The sequence below is a fragment of the Macrobrachium nipponense genome, chromosome 1 (assembly GCF_015104395.2).
Source record: "Macrobrachium nipponense isolate FS-2020 chromosome 1, ASM1510439v2, whole genome shotgun sequence".
Lineage (NCBI taxonomy): Eukaryota > Metazoa > Arthropoda > Malacostraca > Decapoda > Palaemonidae > Macrobrachium > Macrobrachium nipponense.
The window spans coordinates 138,150,401-138,175,100 of NC_087200.1; the positions used below are offsets into that span (position 1 = coordinate 138,150,401).

At 37.3% G+C, this 24,700-nt stretch overlaps 1 protein-coding gene across 1 annotated transcript in view; it reads right to left on the minus strand.

Annotated features, from left to right (window-relative positions):
- Positions 1-6: 6 nt before the first annotated feature.
- LOC135219682 (2-oxoglutarate dehydrogenase-like, mitochondrial) overlaps positions 7-24,700 on the minus strand; it is a 446,325-nt gene continuing 421,631 nt past the window's right edge. Inside the window, 2 exon segments of the mRNA XM_064256630.1 lie at positions 7-2,924; positions 24,115-24,279. Of these exon segments, the coding sequence (XP_064112700.1) occupies positions 2,825-2,924; positions 24,115-24,279 (265 nt within the window). The 3' untranslated portion in view covers positions 7-2,824.

Consider the following 24,700-nt stretch of genomic DNA (forward strand, 5'->3'; position numbering starts at 1 on the left):
GATTAAATGCAGATGGTGCAGAATAGGCACTTGGTGCTCAAAATCAGCAAAGAAAGCAAATATACATTGGCTATACTCATTAAGGAATTAAATTTAAGTGCCCAAAGACTAATATACGTATGTTGATACTGAACTTTTATACAAGTTATCACTTAAACTGGGAGAGTTAATGTAAGCACTCCTGAACTTTTGAAACAATACTGGTCATTGGTGAGAGCTTGTGTAAGTACACATCTATTATACCACTAAACAGTTAAAATATCAACACTCCTGTAATTGAATACCCAAATATTCCCTTTTAAATCAGTATTGCTGAATAAAAAAGAAGAAATATTTTTTAAAATAAGACCATGTTCCTTTAGTGACATTGAATCATTTATATAACTAGATACACTGTTACATGTTTTCTCTCAACTTGATAGATTCTATATGTAGAAATAAAGCTCTACAGCTGTACTATGCATGAAGAAACAGCCACTGCATAATGAAACAAGCTCAGCTTAAAAGGGAAAAAACTATCGCTAATTTGCTGCCTGGTGGGTTCATCCTAATATTAGGCATGAGAATATAGGACTTCCTCTAACCACAAGTGGATCATGGAGGGACTGAATTTGCATGAAGAGATACACAGTACAAAGTCCTATAAAAATAGCAGGAGCAAATGCACTTTAAAAGAGCACAATCACAATATATTACACCCTTGCTCCTGAATACTCTCCTTAATATTAATGTAACAGGATCAACCTCTGCCAAAGCAGTAGTGTTGCCATAGGCTATATTAAAATTCCAATATACTTAGGTAGATTTTGAGTCACCACTGAATGTCAATGGCAGATATTGCCAGAGCATTTCAGTCATGGACAGCCCATACATAGAGGGAAAGTGGAGACCAAAAAGAGAGGGTGTCCCAGTGATTTTTTCCCCATTTTTTTTAATCCTCTAAAGCATAGGAAAATAAGTTTTACATTCAATTAACAATGTTAAAAATTGGTAAAATGTGTACAAAATATGGTCAACAAATCTGCATATTTTTGGCTACTTGAGCATCATTGTGATAAAAAACAAAAAAACTTTAAACTGCATGTTAACACTGAGCTTATTCGAAAGCATGAAGCCAAAATTTAAAAGCTACTACATACGAGTTCCTTCTAACAATCTACAATCCTCCAAAGCCATCAAATCAAACTGTACTTTAATTATGCAATCTCAGAAAAATATATTCATTTACATCACATACTAAACATGAACTTGTCCATCAAATAAAAAATATTTTCAATTTTTATGTGATATGATTGAAATATAATAAATTTAAAGTAAGACTAGCTCATGTTACTCTTGCATTTAAAAACAGCCCCAAATCATAAATATAATGTACTGTAACTGAAAAAAATAAATAGTGAAAATATTGAATATTATCTCTGAGAATACAACATCCTGTATAAACAAAGGTAATTCACACAAAGAAAAATATATATACACTAATTCAAATAGTTTTCTTACATACATGTACAATAAATGTGTATATATTTAATTTATGTATATACAGACACAGTATAGAACCTCATATCTAGAACCCACCTAGCTGACAGTAAGATATCAGATGTTGCAAGCAATGCATAAATTTCAAACCATTGTCAGACTGACTGAAGCCACTGGTGGCTTTTGATGAGAATAAATAATGTTAAACAAATTAGCAATACTACTTTACTCTTTAACTGAGTAAATTATGGTGCTTTTGCTTAAGATTTTAAAGAGGTTTTTAAAATACAGCATTTAGTTTTGGTTAAAGATAGTTCTTTTATATTCACACAAGTTGGTTTCATTTCCATAAAGAATGAGGAATAGAAAATCTAGAGTAACTTCAAACCAAGCTGTGTTTATATGAGGTACAGCTGAACTGCTGAGCCATTAGGGACTGAAAAAAATATGTATGTTCAATGGTCCCATCATATGTAACTAATGTTACCCATCAATATTTTTCTTCATCTTTTAGAAAAGTTAAGTAACTATTAAAATCAAATGATCTGCCGAGTCCAGCTAGTTGACTGAATAAGGGTATTTTTTTTAAACAACTTTTCTCCTATTACAATATGCACAAGTTTAAAGTTATCTTGTGTCATATACTTAGTTTATCCCATGAAAAAAGTTCCTTAGGAATTTAAGTGTGTAAATTAGAGTAGCTATGTGCAGTTTTCCTTACAGATTATCATTTCTTGTACATTATTTGCATTGCATCTTTATAAGCATTTAATGATTACATATTCTTCCTTCATATATACTGTAATCTTAATTTAAAGATTACATACTCTTACTTTATATATAATCTTCATTTAATGATTATATATTCTTCCTTTATATATAATCTTCATAAACTATCTTGTATAAGTAGATTTGCTAAGATATGCTTGACTATAAAAATGGTTTGCTATACAAAACATATATATATGGATCCCTCTCAGTCTGAGTAGTTCAGGATACAAGGGCCTTTAGTGTGTGTTGCACATGTATATAAGTGTGTCACATACATACATACTATGATAACTGAATTGTAATTCTAAAGGCCAAAATTTTGACTGCTCTCTACATTTAATTCTAAAATAAATTATTTCAATGAGCTTATGCATTCTGTTAAGAAGATTGATAAACTGTCAATCTATAACAAAAGTCATAACTGCAGTTCCAGGCCAGTTTCGACATTTTCATTAAACCTGTGTAAAGAGCAATTACGTAACATGGATGTTAATAGTTAGTTTTAAATCTAAAAAAAGTAAAGGATTATTGTAGTGCTTTACTTTTGTCACTACAACGCTTCCAATTGAAATCCTTAAAGAGCAAGTGCATCTTCCAGAAGTTGCTTCAATTCTCGAATGTGAGTCTTTTTACTTCCAGTAGCAGGAGATGGAGACGCAGGGCGCCCAGCATACCTAAATGAGAATCTCAAAATTAACAAACTTTAGACAGATTATTCAGTTAATAAAAATGACTAAAATGTACAAAAATCATCTAATTCAATCAAATTATAGTTTGATAATCAAAATTATCAAAGACAAATCCACAGTCTTTTAACCTTCCAATGATTGAGAAATTTAAGCCTTAAATAAATTTGCCACTCACAACAACAACAATTTCCATAAGAATGAACAAGTGTAGAAACTGCTGAGCTAAGAAACCTGAAAATCTTTCTGTAATATGAAATGTGGTAATGTGTATTGTAGCTACTTTGAAGAAATGCATGCCAAGTACAAAAATCAGGTGTAGAGTAAAACTGTATAAAACAACAGTAATCCATTCAGGCAATTACATAGTTTATAGGTCAATGACTAATAAATATCTTTACTGTCAGTCAATGTACAGGAATCCTATGGCTACCTATACAGATGCTCCTCTACTTATGAACAAATTACATTCCGAACGGCTGTACACAGGTTAATTTGTTTGTAAGTTCAACTAAGTACTATATGCAAAGTTTATAATAAGCACAGTAATAATGTTTTTATTTTATTAACAGTATTTATGTATTTTTATATTAAAACCCTTTCAAGTCATTGAAAAGCCTTTTAGCCTTTCCCTGAATCAGCATGAGGCTAAGCAGTACAGACCTTTGTCTCTTGGTGTTCCATACAGATACCCAGACGTTTTTCCATTTCTTCTACCACCCTCCCCCTTCTGTTACTTATAATTGTTGACTGCACTGGCACAGAACTTTTCACGTGCTCCATAATTTTATTTTTGTTCTTCAAAATTGTTTTGACGGTCAAGCAACTCTTCCTATAATGGCACACTATGTAGACCATTTTATCACCACTCTCCAACTTCTTATTATAGCTGCTTTACTTTCCATTGAGATGGCTTGCTGCTTTTTAACACTACCACTTTCATCAGTGACCTTGCACTTGCCATTAGCCATGATATTTCACAATAACACACACACATGAATCTTCGCATGGGAGATAGAATCTTAGCACTAGCATAGGTACAAAGAAACTGGGATGTGTAATGGTGCCAGCTATGGTGTTGTCCAGCCTGGGTAGTGGCGAAATTGTAAGTTGAGGCAGGTCCTCACAACAAAATTTGGACTTGCAGGTCATGGACAAGAGCGCTCCAAACAAAAATTGACTTTATGAGCACTGATGTTCATATCTTTGAAAGAGTAAGTAGAGGAGTGTCTGTATCACTGATAATTCAACAGGATCCAATAATGAATCTCGGCATCTTATGTCTGGTCAAAAAGTTTTTTATATCTATGCATGCGAGTTATTACAACACTAAAGATAAAGTCTGCTAAAGGAATCATTCCTAAATGTGGTAAAAATTGAAGCATGGTAAATGTTGAAGTTGGACTAATCCAATGATAAAAGAATGAAGGGATGTATAAAAAATGATACCAAAGCACATTGCATCTACTGCCAAAATGATACTGCAAGGAAACTCCAGTACCATCTATATTGCTAACCACAATACACACAACTGTGAACAGCATATATAAAAAAAGGACTTCGGAACCCGACACTTGATGAAAGTAAGTTTATCCCCTAGAAATAAAAGTTGCAAAAACTTGGAGATATTAAAATATAAACTAAAAAGTTTACTCCCATGAAAAAAAAGCTGCAAAAATGACAAATTTTTACTCAATTTGTATTTTTCATAGCTAACAAACCTGAGGTCTTAACAATAGGATAAATCTTTTGGCACCAGGCTGGAAACCATATAAAATTAATCAAAGACTAAATGCAAAGAATCTGTGACATCTGACATCCGATGCGTAGTTGAGGTGGAAGCAAGTCAAGATAGCTCTGGATGACAAGTAAGAGGGGTGGCTAGAGGTGGGAAGTCAACATTAAGACCTCAGGTTTGTTAGCTATGAAAAATACAAATTGATTAAAGATTTGTCATTTGTTCATATACAGAACAAACCTTCAGTCTTAACAATAGGATAGAATCAGACTTGGAGGGAGGTATGAGAATCCTGAATAGACTGGAGGTTCAGGACACTCGATTAATCATTCTTCTTGGAAATGATATTGCTGAAGAAGACCTAAACCTTTGAGATGTTACATATTTAGATATCTAACGCTCTGTCCACCAGGTTCAAATACAATGAAACATGAACAAAGTCACTGCATTCATGGAAGTCCAAAATAACTGTATCTGCTCAGACAATATAACATGTCAGTTACAAGAAAAAGATTTGCCACCACTCTCACTCCCCTTGCTGGAGAGAGGAGTTTAAGCTACTGAGAAATGGATTTGCATGTTACATGGAACATGAAATGTGCTGCAACAGCATGGCAGCAATGCTCGCCTGCATCAAGCCAGTTCCTGCGTTTAATATTTATTCTTCCAACTGCCCGAAGGAATGAAGAAAGGAGAAAAGGGAAAGAAAAGAGGCCAGTCAACTCCCTCATTCCCTACTCCACACAATCATCTTAGACAAGATACAAACTGTCCTGCCAGGGGCACTAGATGAGTCACACTGTTGAAAAGCCACCACTGGACCCTAGGAAAACTTGTCCAAGGATCTGCAGGCAACACTCTTCATGCAGAAGAAAGTGAAAGTGGTTTGAAGCAGTCATGAACCAACATTCAAATCCTTTGAACAGATAAGTACTTTAATATACCAGGCAAGAACATATTCCTCTGGCGTCATGTGCTTCTGCATGCACCCAATTGGTGGGAGAAACTGATGATGAGGTGGTAGCTTGTCTAAACACCTCTTTCTTGACCTGGCCTGTGTTAATATGAAGTCTATGACACCTAACCTCTAGGAGAAGAGACGTTCAGATAACTATGCAGAACTTGACAGGACCCTGAAGCTTTCCAACCCTATCAAGGATGCCTAGGTCAGAGGAAAACTGCTTACAAAGTCGGTTTCCAGGGAGATGATCGACGCATGGGCTCGAAGGAGGTTGAGACAGAATACTCAGTACCAGAGCAAGGCCCCAACTAAGTAAGGTCCCACTTGGTACCAGAGTAAGGTCTCAAGTAGGAGGTCTGAGTTTCTTAGGTGAACAAGACTGCTCCAAGCTCTTGAACCACACCAAGGATTCTAAGGACAAAGAGAGGTTTGCATCCTTCAGACAAAGTAAGCCTTGTAGCACCTCACCAGTATCAACAAAAGGAACCTCCTATGTTTTGAAAAACATTCAGTAGATCTTTTCTACAGAACAAGAACTATGAGTGGAAACCCTTTTGATGTCAACAGCAGCAGACAGCTTACATGCGAGTCGCTGCTTTGCAGGAAGGATCCCCCGTAAGAGATACTGGATTGACTCCATACATGAAAAGTTAAAAGATGCTAGTGATTGGAGGCCTCTCTCCACAAGAAACTGGCGAAGAATGTTGAGCTAGGGAGGAATCTCTCTTATCTACTCGGTTTCGGGTTAAGGAGCTACTAGGTCTAACATAAGACTTTGATGCTTGCTAAAGGCAATTGCCTTTACATCACCGTTCTGAACTGTTCCTGTACTTGTGAGCCTCCTCCAAAGGTTGGGGTGCTCACCTCAAAGAGCTCCTGGCCTCGGGGGCATGGAGTGTACAGGACAACCTAGTCCACATTGAGGAAGGTAGGTGTGGGCACTACATCGTTCAGCCTCCAAAGAGAATTCCCAGAAGGTAGCAGTGAATCCTCTGCTCTAATGAACAATTCTGGGACCTTGAACAGAAGACCAACTTCCTTTCAAAGAGAAGAGGTCTAACATAGGAACATGCTCTGGGAAATCGAAGAGCATGCCAGATAAACGTAAGCTCAAACCAGCTAGACTAGGCATAGGGCCCAACCAATTAGGCTAGGCAAAGTCAGTAGGGAAAGGTTCGAACTAACTCACCCATTATAGATTGATTAGGCTAGGCTAGCCAAAGAACTTAACCACTTAGGCTAGGCTACGATGGAAAAGTTAGGGTTGGACTAACTAGACAAGGCCATGGTAAGAATCTAATCACTTGCTATGAAAGAATTCAAGCACTTAGGCTAAGCTAAGATGGTAGGGAAAGTTTGAACTGGCTAGGCTAGGGTAAGAACTCAACCACTTGCTGGGCTACGAACTCGACTACTTAGGCTAGGAAGATGGTTAAGGTAGTTTTGAACTAGCTACATGACGCTAGGCTGAGAACTCAACCACTCGCTATGCTAAGACTCAACACTTAGGCAAGGCTAAGATGGTTAAGAGAGGTTTGACTAACTAGAATAGGGGAGGCAAAGGACCCAACCACTTGCCAGGGTAAGAACTCAACCACTTACGTCAAGCTAAGGTGGTTAAGGTAGTATTGAACTGGCTAGATAAGAACCACTTCCTAGGCTAGGCTAAGTTAGAAAGGTCAGAAGTTCCTCATACTTCCTTTGCCTTGAAAACTTCTTGGTCTAGACTCAAGTACCTAACCAGTGATTAGGTCTAAATCCCAAGAAAAGTCAGGTCAATATTCTCATGAACAATTCAAATGTAACAAAGAAACGAGAATTCTTCTTTCTACCTGGGAAGGGTTGAAGTCTTGGGTGAACACACACACTTCCAATTCCCCAATGAAGGGCATATGGCTTGATTGAATGAATCCATTGACTGGTCTCGAAGCCCTAACAGATGATATCAACCTCATATGTTGAAAACATGATACATGTGTCTGAAGCTACCAAGGGCACTCCTGTCAGTCTTTGCTGTGGTCAAGAAGCATTGCACAGACATGCTGAATTACTACTGGGAGGTCATCATCTCTTCCACCTGAAGGACTAGCTCTCGAATGATGGACCAAGATCTTGAATTCACCTTTGACCAGGTAGAACCTGGGAGGCGGCCATGCGATGAATCATGTACACGAACATAAGATGAATCATATATACAGTCAAGTGATGAAACATGGAGAAGGCGATGGAGAAGTGGAAGGAGCCCTAAGAACCCTTGGCCTACAACACTTCTTGCTTGAAACCCAGGGATATCTCTTGCTAAACACAAAGAGTCCAGCCTATCAACCATTACTTGAAAGAACACCTTCGATGGGTTGACAACTGACTGTGATGATGTCTTGGATGAGGCTGGGAGTGATGTCACAGCAACAGGCAGCGGGAGTGACATCAACAAAGCTAACATCACAGGCGAAGAAGCTACTGGTAGTGACGTCATGGCATTTGGACTGGCAGCCCGAGTCAAAGGCCTCACTGATGGTGAAAAGGTCTTCCTTCTTCTACAGCAACCGGGGACCTCCCCAGTACAGAACATATGGAGAAAAGTAAAGAATTTACCAAGAAAATCAAATGCCAATGGAAACGGAAGACAGAGGTGGAAGACGGATCGTCCTTCTCTTGTACACAGCATCAATCTGAACTATGTCATCATAAGATATGATGTAACAGGCCCATTCGTGATGTCACACAGCAGACTACTATTAGAGAGGGATAGAAAAAAATATGTGTAAGAATGGAGAAACATATTCACACAAAATAGTGCTACAATTTTATTTCATATGACAAAAAGGAGTACCAAGTCGATCATCATTGGATGAAGAAATATCAGAGGGAGACAAGAAGCTACATCGGAAAAGCTGTCTGTAAGGTTGGTAGGCCCGCATGACACCCAAAGAAGGGGATCCAAGATAGAAAGAAACACACTGCTGACAGGACTGATTGGGTTCCAAACTCTCTTCACAGCACCAATGAGCATACCAAATTAGTGAAGAGGCAACTCTGTCAGAGGGAAGCGAAGTAGAGGGGCTCTCAAGGCCTGAGTGGAACACCGCCACCGCCCGAATTCAAAGCGAGAAGCAAGGCTGACAAACGTAGAGCCTGAAAGTAATAAATAATATGCCTTCCCCCTCAGGGAAAGATTTCTTCTATCCTGAGAGAGGAAAAAGAATCATATTCATCTGTAAGGATACGAATTTCTGCCCTCCATCCCCTTCCAGAATGATGGGAAAGAGACGAAACTGCAAATCTTGACTGGTCTTGTGCAAGCAGACGGGGACCAACACAATCGTAGATTGTCCGCCATTAAAATTTGTGTAGAGGAAGAGGAGGAGGAATATTCTATGCTAGAAAGCCAAATCCTAGCATATAAAACTTGTCTGAAACACAAACCCAATGTCTCGAATTTCCCGAAACACAAATTCTGAAAGACTAAAACATTACCATGTTCCCAGAAAATGTGTAGACAGATATCATTAAAGAAAAATAAAACTTATATGTCTTAACACAATTGTTTCAATATATCTTCAATATAACAAGTGCAAAATGCAAAAGAACAAAATGTACCTGGACCTTCTCTCCTAAGGGGCACTATCTCCCTGAGAGAGACAAACCAGCATTATGCTGAAAACAGCCAATGACGATGCAGAAGAATGGGTGTGAAGTACATTTACAAACAGGGGAAATTGAGCACGAATCATGGAAGGCTGTATAATTATGTTGCCACTCATGGGACTTCTGGGCTGGATAGATATATATAGATATATATAGTTTATATATATATATATCATATATATATATATATCTATATATATATATATATATATATATAGAGAATTATATAATATCTATATATATATCATATATATATATATATTATATATATAAGAATAAATTTAAAAAAAAAACACCTCTGGGGGAGGAGACCAAAGCAAATGTCCATTCTCCAAGGTGGTTGAAGAAGACATGCATCTCTGAATTCAAGTGCACTCTCTCGACTTGCTTCCACTTCAACTATGCATCAGATGCCCAATGCCACAGATTCCTTGCATTTAAAATCTTTTATTGTTTTTAACCGGTTTCCAGCTAGCACCAGAAGATTTATTTTATTGTTAAGATTGAGGGTTTGTTCCGCGTCTGAGCTCCTCGTTGGACGAGTGGTTTATGCACTTGCCTACCAATTCGGTAGTACCGAGTTCGATTCCCCGCTCTGCCAACGCGGAGTCAGAGGAATTTGTTTCTGGTGATTAGAAATTAATTTCTCGATATAATGTGGTTCGGATCCCACAATAAACTGTAGGTCCCGTTGCTAGGTAACCAATTGGTTCCTAGCCACATAAAAAAATTTAATCCTTCGGGCCAGCCCTAGAGAGCTGTTAATCACTTCAGTTAAACTAAGCTATGCTTAACTTAGCTTGTTCCACATCTGAACAAACTTGGATAACAAAATAGAAACTGGGGATAACTATTTTAAAAAATGTCATGACTTGGAAGAAAGTTATTCAAGAATATTACAATCTAAAATGACAAATACCAAGGTAGTGTCTTACTGGAACAAATATTGGCCAACGAAAAATATGAAAAAAATACTTTGATGACAAGAACAGCTGATTCTCCTAAAATGCCACTTTATGTACATCTTTTTCAAATTATTCATTTCTTCCAAGTCAGTACGCTGTCCAGCAGAGTAATTTATGTACAGTTTCACATGCAAACAGATAAAGACAAATTACAGCAAGAGCAAAAGTTTCACCATACACAAAAGTAAAATAAGAACTGCAGCACTTGAATACTATGTCTCTACTAAGAAGAGAAAATGGTTTGCCTGCTATGTATTTACTGTTGCATCATTTTATTTTTTTACTCCACACCTGGTCACTACTTCCTAGACCAGCAATAAAGGCATTGGTAGGGTTAGATTATTTTCTATAAATATATGACAATTAAAAATAAGCCAAATCATAATAAACTGTAAAAAAAATTACACACACACAAAAAAAAAAAAAAAAGTTAAAATCAGTTAAGAAACATAATCGACTGCTCCATTTGAGTTCTTAACATTTATTTATCACTGAAGCACACTAATTTCACTATTACATAGTACTATAGTATTTTCAACGCATTATGACCATAAGCAATCTTTAACTTGTTTCCACTTGTACTCACTAAGTCGACTCCAGACACTACTCAGAAAAGCTCCCTTTCCATATATCCCTGTGTGCAATTCTAGTCTGTGTGTGTCCTTAAGAGATGAAAACTGGTAGATACTTCTCAGCCATTATCCCTAATTGGGGTTGCTGTTTTTATGAATTATTCAGGGTATTTCCAATACATAATGGCTCATTTCATTATTTGTTTTAGCAGATGTCTTACTAACAGAAGCCCTTCCAGACTCTAAACCTCACTTTTTCTTCTGGTTTGGGAAAGAAATCTGGTTATATTCTGCATGTCTAGTTTTGATACTGACAGTCTCGTAATCCAGCTGCTGTAGTCTTCACCACAGTTATTTTTAATTTATATTATTTGTCAGCAAATTTCCTGCCATTTTACCTCTAGCTTATCTTCTGGGATTGCTAAATTACAAAAATTAATTTCATTTATTCATTCTTGTGTAATACTCATTCACTGGCTTGCACACTTATTGTAAGTGCCTTTGCTGTCAGCAAATCTACATGAATATTTCAACAACCAGCTGTTTTTCTTGGAGAAAGTGAGAGGAACTTCTACTTGCAGCCTTGCCTACATCTTGTGGGGAATGTCCCCTGACACAATATAAGTAGAACATAGGATTGGATCCCTGGGTTGTGAGGAATCTTGGACAAGGCTATATTCTTCTATACCTTCCAACAAGTTAAATTTTCTTTATGTATCAGAGAAGTTACTCACCCCTCTTAATTCCCTTTCAGATGGACACAGCCGACTTGTTAAGTTGATCCATTTAGAAGGAAGTCCTCCTTTTATAAAGTCCTGAATAATGTGCACTTTCAGGAAACAATTAATCCATTTTGGTTCTCAAAGTAAGTGTGGGGTTCTTTGTTTTGAAATGACCCATCACTTGTTCAAGCTGGTATTTGCCCTTCTGCTGTCAAGCCCACTGCTGAAATATGTTTGATGAGGTACCTAGACAGTTGGATGGTATATTAGTGGGGCAGGTAACAGAAAAATCTTGCAAATGATGATACAAGCATCAAATTTGGCACAAGGTATACTAATCAAATCTGCCAAATTGGCCAATTGAAAATCCAAGATGGCAACAATTTTCAAGATGGCCACCAAAATAACCACCTGAAGTAGATGTTTTGCTCAGAAATGTTTGTAGTTGTCTGATTTGCATGATCTAAGTGTGGATTCCTCTGTTTTCTGCTGAACTATATTTTCCTGTTTAAAAAGTACTCAGAGACATATTTCTCAAGATGACCACCAAGATACCTCCATTCGGCTGGACTGCTCATGTGTGGATTACAGTGGGTTGCCTGGCCCCAGATGATCCCAGCCTGGTAGGCTACATGCTTTGCATGCTCTTTGAGGGCTGCCTGTGTTGGTGGAATTGAGATGTGTGGATTCTGCTTGCGGGCAAACAGATCTAGTCTGGCTTCGTCCACACCAGTGGCTGCCCTTGATCTGTCGTACATGGGGACAATGAATCTTTCCAGCCTCTGCATGTCAAGATCATGAATCAGTGTTGGATGCTGGCTGAGATTAATGAATGTTTCAGTAATATCATTAAATACATTCCAAGTCTGCCATGCAGACTTCTTCGCTTTCTCACGGAAGGTAGACACAATGTCATACCCAGTGAATGCATGAAAGTAGGGGATCCCTCTAGCTTTCTCAAGCCCAATTGCAGAAACTACCTCATGGACTGGAATCCATCACATATGGGCTCCTTGGCCCAAGCCAATCCGCATTTCCTGAAGACCTAGTTTCTGGAAGGATAGCAGTACAGATATTGTATGACTAGCACATCTGTCATTAGCCTTGATGATTACAGACTTGCTACCATCAGTCGTTGTGACAACATGGGGACACAGCATCCAGAGACTTCACAGTGTTGTTAATGGCATCCTCTCCTTTTGTGACGATGACTGTGCTTGTCGTTTCTGCTTCACACATCTTTTCAGCCAGGAAGTGAAAGTTCAGTCTTGTTGCTGGAGTCACACCACTTTCCTGGTGTTGCTTGTTCCTCCCACTCTTCTTCTGATTCCTTTTCCCCTTTTTGACCTCGTCTCTGATTTCAGACTTGATTTCTTGCATACAGCAAAGACTGTCCACCCACTTGTACCGAGCACCATAGGATTCCACCTTTGGGATGATGTCTTCTTTGGCATAGTCATTAAATGTCTTTGAAGTATGTGGAGTTGAGGCACTGACAAGTGCTGAGCTGTCAATGATGAGTGTATCTCCCTTTGGTTCTCCCACTGAGACATTCACTTGCGCTCCAAGAATTTTAACCAGCTGTAACTTCTGACATGTATGAAGCTTGCCGCTGTCACTGAGAGATGCAGGGTATGTCTGATTCTCATGCTTGAAGAATTCTTGCAAGTCACACTGTCTGTTATGGCTTGAGATGAACAGTCACGAGAATAACTGACAGAGTCATCTTTTGGGACTTTCTCCTTAGAAATTCCCTCAGCCTGTTCTAGTTTGAAGAATGAGGAATGAAACAAGGTTCTTCTTGATTGGATGGTAGAAAAGGCTTTCAGCTTCATCCTCTAGCCCTTTCATAAATGATAGGAACTGCTCTTTGCCTCACCGGTTATGTGTAGCTACCATATCACCTAGAGTTGGGTCTGCAATGTTCTTTGTATCTAACACCATAAGGTCTGCTGATTCTTCTTGGAATGGGTTACCCATCTCCTGCATCACTGCAGAGAGTGATTTCACCTTTTCAAACAAAGATTTCTGGGCACTCGGTGTCTGCTGCTGTATGTAGGTAGCATCCTTCATACCAAACATGGCCTCGTATCCAGCTAGTAGACAACTAACTTCAGGTCCAGCGACCATCCACCTTTGATCACTGCATTATTGTGCTTGTGCGCTTGATCCATCGCCATGCCAGAGAATTCTCTTCTCGACTTGTGGATGACGAAGTTACCATTGTGAAACTCCTTGGCCACGTCTGGATGTTGTTGTTCGAGTGACATCATATCTCGGAGGTGAATAGTGATCCACCAGGCATCGTTAACACTGTTATTTGCACAGAAGTAAGGCACCAGTTCTGAAAGTGCTTCACAGTACAAGTTGAAGTCTCCTTCTCTGAATGAGCGGACGAGGATGAATATCGCGAGTTCCATGTCCAGCACCAGACTACAGAATTGGAACTGCGGACTCTCTTTCTTCCATTTTTCACACCAATCTTCAAAGGTTATTTCTGATGTGCTAGGCTCTTCAGAGCAGAAATCATGATATGCCCTCCTTATCAGTTTGTACAAGCTACATGCTGTAATCTGGTGTGCTTGTCTTGTCTTTGCGACACTGGATGCAGACAGGTAAGACTCTGATGTACCAGATGAGGCCACCCCTGCTTCCACAATGGCACTGGTCCACCCACTGTCTCGTAATAATGTTCCTATCAATCTCAATGAAGCCATTTCAATATGAAGGCCTCCGAACATGACAATGAACTTGTCCTCTCCATATTCTTGCCACTTCCACTGTATTTGTTTCACCAGAGCATACAACAGTTGGTCAGCAACAATTACAGGTGTTTCCTGGGTTCAAAAAAGCCACTGTATCACGGACCTTCTCCATGGCATGCTTGATAGTTGCAACAGTGTGTGCCTGGTCTCACCACATAGGCATCATTGCTGATATGCTCACTTTAAATGGAGGGCTCCTTTTCTGTGTTGTATGTTATGCTGAACATGTGATGCTGACTGCATCAGCCACATTCCCAGTGAGGAAGACTTCCTCCAACCAAGAATATTCTTCTTTCAAATGTGACATGATCGACTCTGGTGTCCGTGAGGATTGGCTTGCAACTGGAGGAGGATTGGGGCTTTTGGTGATGTATGCTGGTCGAATATTAGTATATGCTTCTGGAAGCTCTGGAACTTTTTTGACCTTCATTTTTGACTCTATATCTAATTTGAGTGGTTCACGTTCATCACCAGGATTTCCTGTGTTTGGATACTGGAAAATGGACACACTTGTACCGTGTAAAGATGTTTCGGCTGTGGTCGCAGTTGGATTACAATCTATGTTGTCAACTGGTCCAGTTGTGAACAAATTCTTTCTCAAGACTGGTGGACAGATTACCCATCTTCCACATACTGTGCAACAACTACTTTTCCTAACTGTGCTGAGATTTCCAGACTCAGTCATATGATATGCTGAGCCCATTCTCATGGAGCATTTCAATTATTTGTCTCTTCCTCGTCTTGGCAAACACATACAGGCCCATATAGACTGCACAATGTGGCTCCCGGTCCTTGGAATGCCTGTGGACATCCGTTCTTTCCTTGTATTTGGCGAACCAGTTGTATTGTAGAAGTTGTGATGAAGCAAAGTCTGATTTCGACGCTCCATGATGGGGTTGGGACTATGTCTGTACCATGTTTGATCATGCATACAAACTGAAGCAGTGATGGTGGCACAGCTGTTCTAAGCCTTTGTCATGAAAATAGCTGCTGAAATTTGACTTCTGATGGAGCATGTCTTGTCGTATTATCCCAGCAGCTTTTGCTAGATGGATCGCTTCACCTTAACAGGATGCTTCTGATAGGATTGAACCTACATCAGTTTCAACAGCCAACAGAACTCATCCTGGGCGATTAGCTTGCAGCTGTGGAATGTGCAAAAGCAGCTGATCTTTGAGTCGAGTAGGATGAGCATCAGGCGAATCAACACCAAGCTGTTCCAGCCTCTGTTTGTAAAGCTTGGTCAAATCAGCAAGCTTGAAAATCGGTGGCCTCTCATTGGCATTTTTCATCTCACTAAATCATGTAATTTGGACAACTACAAATATTTCTAAGCAAAACATCAACTTTGGGTGGTTATTTTGGTGGCCATCTTGAAAAATGGCCGCCATTTTGGATTTTCAGTTGGCCAATCAGGCATATTTGATTAGTATCCCTTGGAGAACAATTGTGCCAAATTTGATGCTTGTATCATCATTTGCACGATTCTTCTAAAAATTTACTCTTATCTTCCCCACTAATATGGCCTCTTTAGTGACAATAAAGTAGATACCAGACTTGCCATAGTTCACCTACTCCTAGATGGGACCAAACATGGCATCAGCAGTTTCTTAGCATGCCAACCCCTCAGCTCCATTATAGTTGAAGGAGATAGGCCACCTCTCACCACAAGAAATGGCAGTGCTCTGCAGTTCCCTTCTACTTGGGTCCCCACAGCTCCAACTAAATATTCACTGGCCAACAACCAAGGATTAGCGGTTAAGATCTTACAGAAGAAAACCCTGTATTTTAGGTGGTGACAAGATGCAGTCAAATTTTAAATAAGGGCCCTTCTAGTCCAGTCTGCCACAGAGCTGTTGCTGTCCGGTGATATTTCAAAAGGAGGACTGGGACATCCATATGTCACATCTAGATATCCCATAACTTTAGCCACCACAAATTCAAGAGCGATATCAATCTGTTGAGCTTGAAATAGACTTTCTAGGCCTTCAAGTATTTGTCGATCAGATGGCTGACATGGTTTTCTGCAGAATATACAACAGTTCTACTGTGGTGGCCTACCTTCACAATGAAGGATGCAGATCATCATCCTCCATCTCCCTGCTGACAATAAAATCCCTTTGTAGAGAGAAACTAAAAATAACACTAGTCCCAAGGCTTGTCCCAAGATGGGACAATGAGCTGGCAGATTCCTTTAGTCAGGGAAGTCAAATCTTACCCATTAGTGACTTCTACTTCAAAGGTGTGCAGAATGTTATGAGAGTTTCAGCCTTTCCATTAGATCATCAACAGGTTCTGTCATTGTAGGAGAAGCTATAGTACTTTCCCAAATTTTGATGTTACCATTAGGACCTGCGGCCCCTTTGCTACAAGTGTGATCATTATTTAGTAATGCCCCTGCATGAGATGGTGACAGGGTGTTCTACAGAAACTAGAGGTCATTACTCCCATGGGAATGTGTCAACTTCAAGACTTTCCATGGGCAAGTGGTGCCTCCTCTATAATTGGTGTAGTTCTACATCCTCTCCAAGCCATAATTCTCTTAAGAGGTTAATTTCTTACTATAATTACTGATAGTAGGGAAGTTGTCCATATAAGCTGAAAAATTCTACAAATCTGCCCTCTCACAAAGTTTCCAATGCAGAACCAATAATTTGGGATAAATCTAAGTAAGCTATATTACATGTACCAGCATTCTGATAGGGAGGCTTTAGATCTTCAAATAAGGAATTTGCATTTAGTACTCAAATACCTTCAAAGTAATATTTGTGATCCAATTAATCATGCATCCATAGAGAATATGACTGAAAACTTTTCCTCTTAGCTCTAGCCTTTGCTCAAACAATTGTATGCCTGACTTAATCAAGTATCAATCCAAAACTGACAGATTTTGGCAAAGATGCCTAGTTTCATATAAAAAAATCAGCAACTCCATCACACCCCTGCCCAGCACCTAGCTTTAAAGTTGGAGTTCAGCCTATACAGCTGTCTACCATGGAAGATCTTGTCTTTTGCCCAGCCAGAGCCATAAAGTGTTTGCTGCAAATACTATATATCCTTTTAGCTGAAGATTATTCTGTAATCACATGATTTACGGATAACACAGGGACTGAAAATATGTCAGTTAGCTTACACTGTGGAACTAGCCCTAGGAGAGTAAAGTCTTTTAACTCTAAACGCAACTGTAAAGAGGTTCATTAAAATTAAGTGCACAGAATCCAATCACAAGGGGATTTCCATCTGCAGACAATTTGGTTTCGAAGATTCTTCCCAGCTACAACTAAAAATAATGGTTTTGTGTTTTCTAAGATTTTTAACCTAAATTTTTATAGGAAATTACAAATTATACTCAACTACATTTTTTCTAAGAGTATGATATTTTTGAAAGGTATTCATTTGTAACATACTAAAATGTTTCTACCCTACTGCTGGCTTGAAAATTCTAGAAATACGTATGGCCAGAAATTATTATGGCTATTTGTTATATGCAAGTTTGGACATTTTCAATCTGGGACACCTGATATTACAACAGGCAAAGTGACTCCCTCTTAGCAATGTAATATGTACGTGAATTAAATGTTTCATGGCAACTGGAAGATACTTTATGGGGGTTGAGCTAAGCACAGGCATGATAAATAGGCTAGTTTTGCTAGTTTCTTTTACTGTACCTGTAGCTCTATCAAAAACATCTGCATATGCTACCTACACAAACTAGATGCATAGCACTAGGCCAAGTTTTAAGGTATGGTTAACCTAGACTAGGAATTAACAATAGGTACATTAAGTACTGTATTTGCACATAAGCCTCTTCTTGTAACATATTAATGATTTAAATTAGTTTGCATTGGCCCTCTGGCACCAGTTGTGTTCCTTTTTGTCTTTTAATTTTCATGCATGTCCTTTGGTATATTCCTACTTAACAACCCAACTTCAACTTCACACCGTGCTCTAATTTTCACATCCTACAAAAACTAATCTACTGGGCAAGCCCTATAAAGTTCCCTAATTTTCCATTCCTAATTCCCAAATTTTATACCACAAAATTCAAATTTTTTTTAAAGAGACTTCATCAAGATAAGGATAGATGCCTGAATAATAAAAGGTTCACATTCATGATACCGTACACTTTTGCAATAAAATATGAAGATAATTTTTGTCACTGCATAATAAAGTTGTTACTAAATTAAATTATATAATATTCTGTTACTGTTTGTAAAAATATAAAAATAAAATAAATGTATTAAACCTAAAATCCCCGTTCTTAACAATCTTACGCCGAAGCGGTAAAAAAAAAAAATTGTCTCCCGTGTGCCGGAGGTGTTTCACAGTGAGCGCGGAAGCGGAAAAAATATTTTTTTCAAAAAATCACAGCGCGCTTAGTTTTCAAGATTAAGAGTTCATTTTTGGCTCCTTTTTTTGTCATTGGCTGAAGTTTAGTATGCAACCATCAGAAATGAAAATAATTATCATTATCATATATAAATAATGCGATATATGATAGCGCAAAAATGAAATTTCATATATAATTGTATTCAAATCGCGCTGTGCGCAAAACGGTTAAAGGTAACAAGTTACTTTTTTTCGTTGTAATGTACACTAAATTGCGATCATTTTGGTATATAACACATTGTAAAACGATAAAAGCAACAGAGAGAAAATATTATCACAAAATAATACATGAATTCGTAACGCGCTGACGTAAACAAATATTTTTGTCAAAAATTCACCATAAATCTAAATATTGTCCTAGAGACTTCCAATTTCTTTCAAAATGAAGACAAATGATTGAATATTACTATACTGTAAGAGTATTAGCTTACAATTGCAGTTTTCGACCATATCTGACGAGTTAAAGTTGACCGAATGTCGAATTTTTTTATATATATTTTTTATATGCAATTATTTTGGAAATAAGAAAAGCTACAACCTTCAGATATTTTTAGTTTTTTTCTACATGAAATTGTGCACATTTTCATATATAAAACTCTATGAAATGCCTAATATGAAACGGAGCAAATATTCCGAGAATGGGACGTACGCATTTCGGAGATTTGTGGCAGAGAATCCGCGCGCGGAGGGAAGGAAAGATTTTTTTTAAATTCACCATAAATCTAAATATTTTCCTAGAGACTTCGAATTTGTTTCAAAATGAAGATAAATGACTGAATATTTATAAACTGTAAGAGTTTTAGCTTACAATTGCGTTTTTCGACCATTTCGGTAGAGTCAAATTTGACCGAACGTGAATTTTTTTCTATTTATCGTGATTTATATGCAAATATTTCAAAAATGAGAAAAGCTACAACCTTCAATTATTTTTTTGTTGTATTTTACATGAAATTGCACACATTTTCATATATAAAACTTTATGTAACGGCTAATTTAAAATGGTGCAAACATTACCACAATCGCACGTATGATTTTTTCGGAAGAGTTACCGCGCAGACGTAAAAAAAAATGTTATTTTTTTCATAAATTCACCATAAATCGAAATATTGTGCTAGAGACTTCCAATTTGTTGCAAAATGAAGGTAAATGCTTGAATATTACTAAAATATAAGAGTTTTAGCTTACAATTGCATTTTTCGACCATTTCGGTAGAGTCAAAGTTGACCGAAGGTTGAAATTTGGCAATTATCGTTATTTATATGAAAATATCTCAAAACTGATAAAAGCTACAACCATGGGTTGTTTTTAGATGTATTGTGCATGAAATTGCGCACATTTCCATATATAAAACTTTATATAACGGCTAATTTTAAAATGGTGCAAACATTACACAATCGCATGTATGATTTTTTTCGGAAGAGTTACCGCGCGGACGTAAGGAAAAAGTTTTTTCATAAATTCACCATAAATCGAAATATTGTGCTAGAGACTTCCAATTAGTTGCAAAATTAAGGTAAGTGCTTGAATATTACTAAAATATAAGAGTTTTAGCTTACAATTGTGTTTTTCGACCATTTCGGTAGAGTCAAAGTTGACCAAAGGTTGAAATTTTGGCAATTATCGTTATTTATATGAAAATATCTCAAAACTGATAAAAGCTACAATCATGAGTATTTTATTGTTGTATTCTACATAAAAATGCACACATTTTCATATACGTATAATACTTCACGTAACGACTAATTTACAATGGTACAAAAATTATGTCAAAGTGACGAAATAATTTCCGAGATGCGTCACAGATACTTTTTAGTGCGGCAAGAAAGAAATTCGCGCTTGCGCGCCTGCGTAACGATTTTAAACAAAACAACACCTTGATCTGTGAACTCCCAGCATCCCCCAAGGCGCGTGATTCAAAAGTTTTAGGCTGGTAGGCCTATAAGTATTTTTCCGTGAATTTTAAAAAAACTTTTGTAAGTCGACGTAAAATACGTCTAGTCGGCACACGGAAGACAAAAAATGTCGACGTAAAATACGTCCAGTCGGCGTAAGAGGGTTAATTTCTAAAAACTAGAGATCCATTCTTATGAGCAGAATATTTTGCAATTTGCAGTATATCTCTGGATAGAAAAGGAATCTCTAATCCAACAGTAAATTGTTTTTGCACAAATGGAAATTTTTTTATGTGGGAAATTAAAAAAATATATATATAGTAACTAATCAAATTAATATAATTAACCTTACTTACACTTTGCAGTGCAAGCACGATTTGGTTTTGTTGTGCAAGCACAATTTGATTATTAAAACTAGCAATAAAATTAACTTGACTTTAGGAATAAAATTCAGATGACTTCAGAACACTAAAAGAAATATCTTAAAAGACTCATCTGCCCAAGGATTTCAACCTAATTTCTGTTCATATACATTTTAATTACAAAAAAATTACTTATTACATTATCACTTTTCTATCCTTTTGCAGGTGAAAACTTGAAACAAATTTCAATGATTCAGTTGCCAAAAGGATATCATGCTTCAAAAAATTTGTGGAAAGAAGGAACTGATATAAAGCCCTGCTGAAAAGCAGGTTTGCCTCTTTCTTCATAATAAATAACAAACATGAACAATTTATGTATGAATCATTGTCCATAGTACAATATTTTACAATGATATTGTACAATAGTACAATCTATATCCAAATGAAATTCTGAGGGTTTTACTCACAACCCATAGTACTGTAGTCATGAAAGTAGTATAAGTACTCCAACACCCGATACAAAATTTTACATTATATACTTAGGAAGCTAGAATTACGTATTTCAGACTTCAAAAGGTCTTGTGAAAACAGAATTCTGATGACGAGTAGATGCTAATCTAACATATAATGCGCCATGATACAGTAAAACACTAAAATCTTATTTCCTCTGTAATTTCAAAACTAAACAACAGATACATACTCATAAGGCTCAAAGGACTCTCTAAGATTATTTTGACTTCTTCTAAAGCTTATTTTTCTATAAAATCATGTTAGAAAAATTTTTATAAAGAAAACATAATTCCACGGATTCTTTGCAATTTTGCATGAACAACTATAAAGCAAGTGTTTACTGCTTACACAACTCTTATGGTCTATTTTGCTGTATTGTGGTCATAATAACAAAGGGAAAACAAATCATAAATTACGGAAGAATACAGTGCAATCGCAATCAACAATCACAGTTGACCCCTGCTATATCAAGTTTATTATGTGCAGCTTCAGTTAATCGAAGATTTTTTTTTTGTGGGACACATCTCCAAATATATAGAAGAAAATTCACTAATTTAAGAATTTTCTTGTAGAGCAATATTCACTCGAGTATTTTCATGTTATTTTTGTGACGAGATACATTTTTTTATGATAAATTATTTACTAGTTTTCAAATATCAATACAGGCAGTCCCCAGTTATCGGCGGACTTGGTTATTGGCGATGCGGTTGAATGGCGCTTGCCTAGCGCCATTAAAATTGGCAATTTATGGCACCATAACGGGACAAATTCCGGTTATCAGCGCCATAAGTGCCATAAATCACTGATTTTCGGTTAATGGCGTTTTTGCTTATCAGCACACCCCTGGGAAAGGAACCCCTGCCAATAACTGGAGACTGCCTGTATTAATGTAACCACAGCAAACTATCAATAAATAGCCAAAAGTAAAACCCCTCAATATTGATCTATTATCATTGTAATAGGTACTGTATAAAAGTCCCGACATTTGTAATTTTTATATCAATGTAAACATAACTTAGTTCATCTCTCTCTCTCTCTATATATGCCAAAGGATATTAGTAGAATATCAGAGGTGGATAGATAGCAAGCTTTGACATAAACTCCATGACAACATGCTACTGGGCAAAAGGGTTGGAAGTAGCCAATCACACACAAAGGTACCAACGCTTGTTGATGCTGACTGGCTTGTAAGACAACATGCTACTGGCTGGACATGTTGGAAGTAGCCAATCACACAGCTTGTAGCTCTGACGCTTTGTGTAGTACTGTCACTAGTGTATACCAAAACACAAAACTAAAACTAAAACTGTATGAGAGAAAATGGATATGCCTGTATATAGGGGTAACTTGATTAGTTTTCACACATATGTAAGCCATGTATTTTTAAGGGTACAGTAAAACCCCGAACTTATGCGAGGTTAGGTTCCAGACCCCCTTGCGCAAAGGGAAGGTTCGCGTAAGTTTGGCATGGTCTCTAAAAATGTTAATAAATGCTTACTTCTAGAGTTTGAACACTAAATAACCTTAATCATGCTCCCTAAATAAAGCTAACTTTAAACGAAATTAAAGTTACTGTAATTTAATTTAAATGTTAGCTTAATACATTACCCATGTAAAAAATACATTACCTATGAAAAAAGAAGTAAATTGTTGGGAAAAATACTATAAATGTGTGTGTGTGTGTGTGTGTGAGGATTACATATGTACAACAGTTCTCTCTTCTTTCCCCCTTCTGACCAACCAGAGAGAGAGAGAGAGAGAGAGAGAGAGAGAGAGAGAGAGAGAGAGAGAGAGAGAGAGAGAGAGAGAGAGAGAGAGAGAGAGAGAGAGAGAGAGAATTATCATTTAATATTATTTAATTTACACATACAAGCTTGAAAACTAATAAATTACATGAAAAGATTGAACAAACACCCTCGCAGGGTTTCTCCAGGATTCGAGGATTCGAATATGTTGAGTTTGCAGTCTTGTGTCAGTGAAATACTCGCGTATGATAATTAGGTTCCAATGAAAAGTTTGCGGTACTGTGAATTCATGCAACTCGAATTGCGTAAGATTGAGGATTACATACTGCAATGTTCTAAGATGACTTTGAAATAATATTAAAGTGTTTTGGGATGATAGTTTAAGGTAATATGGTGTTTGAACTATTAAAATAGGCAGTTATACGGACTTTAGTTTCAGGTAAACAGGGAATTTGATGTTGGAACTATTATAATAGGCAGTTACGAACATTTTTAAGGGGGTTCCAACTTATCACAGATTTAAAATAATCGTAGGTGGTTGTGGTCCTTAACCCTCGCAAATACCAGGGGTCGACTGTTTATCAACCAATAATAACAGCTTGAAAAATGTAAAATTAAATAATGAAATTATAATACATAAATGCAAGCAACAGAGGCCTAAAATTGCTATTAAGCTTTATTGGATTTCAGTGACATAAATCTTGTCACTGCTGGCAGGTTTCAATCCTAATGCCACATAGCTTCAGTCTTGGTACGTGCATATGGATTTGGTGAGAATGTCACATCTAAAATAGATTTTAAGATACAACAACAGGCAAGCATTACCCCCTTCATTCAAAGTTAAACTTTATAAGCTACTGTAGTTATACCAGGAAAAGTATTGTGCTTCCAAAGTGAGTCTGTGCTCACCTCACTACCCTTTTATGGGAAGATATCGTAGAACTCTGACTATCAGTTGAATCGGCAGCTACATCAGTAGGACTTGACGTTGGAAAGAGCCAAGGGAACCAATATTCGTACCAAGACTGAGACCCATGCTCCACTGAGCCTTGTGTGTGCCTCTGAATCTCATTACTGGAGGACAGTGTTAGTAATTAGTTCAAAGGGCATAGCTACTGGGAAATGAGACCAGATCAAAATATGTATGTTGAACTGTGAATAAAATACTGGTTTTCTATATTACAAAATGGGGCATTTCAAAATAACCTCCCTACACTCTGACTTTAGAAAAAAGATGTGGTCTCAATTCACATAAAATTAGTAACGTATTAAATCTTAAAAGACAGCAAACCACACAATTTGGTGTAATAATAAATCTTAAGATGTAAAAGTAGCAGAATATGCTTTATAATAGTTGGTGGACAGATAGTGAAATTCTTAGTACAGATATATATAAACTACTTGAAAATAATTTTGTCCCTCTACATTTCATATTTATTTGCTGTATTTAAAAAATCAATAACGTATTGAAAAGCTTCTTAAAAACTTATTTAAC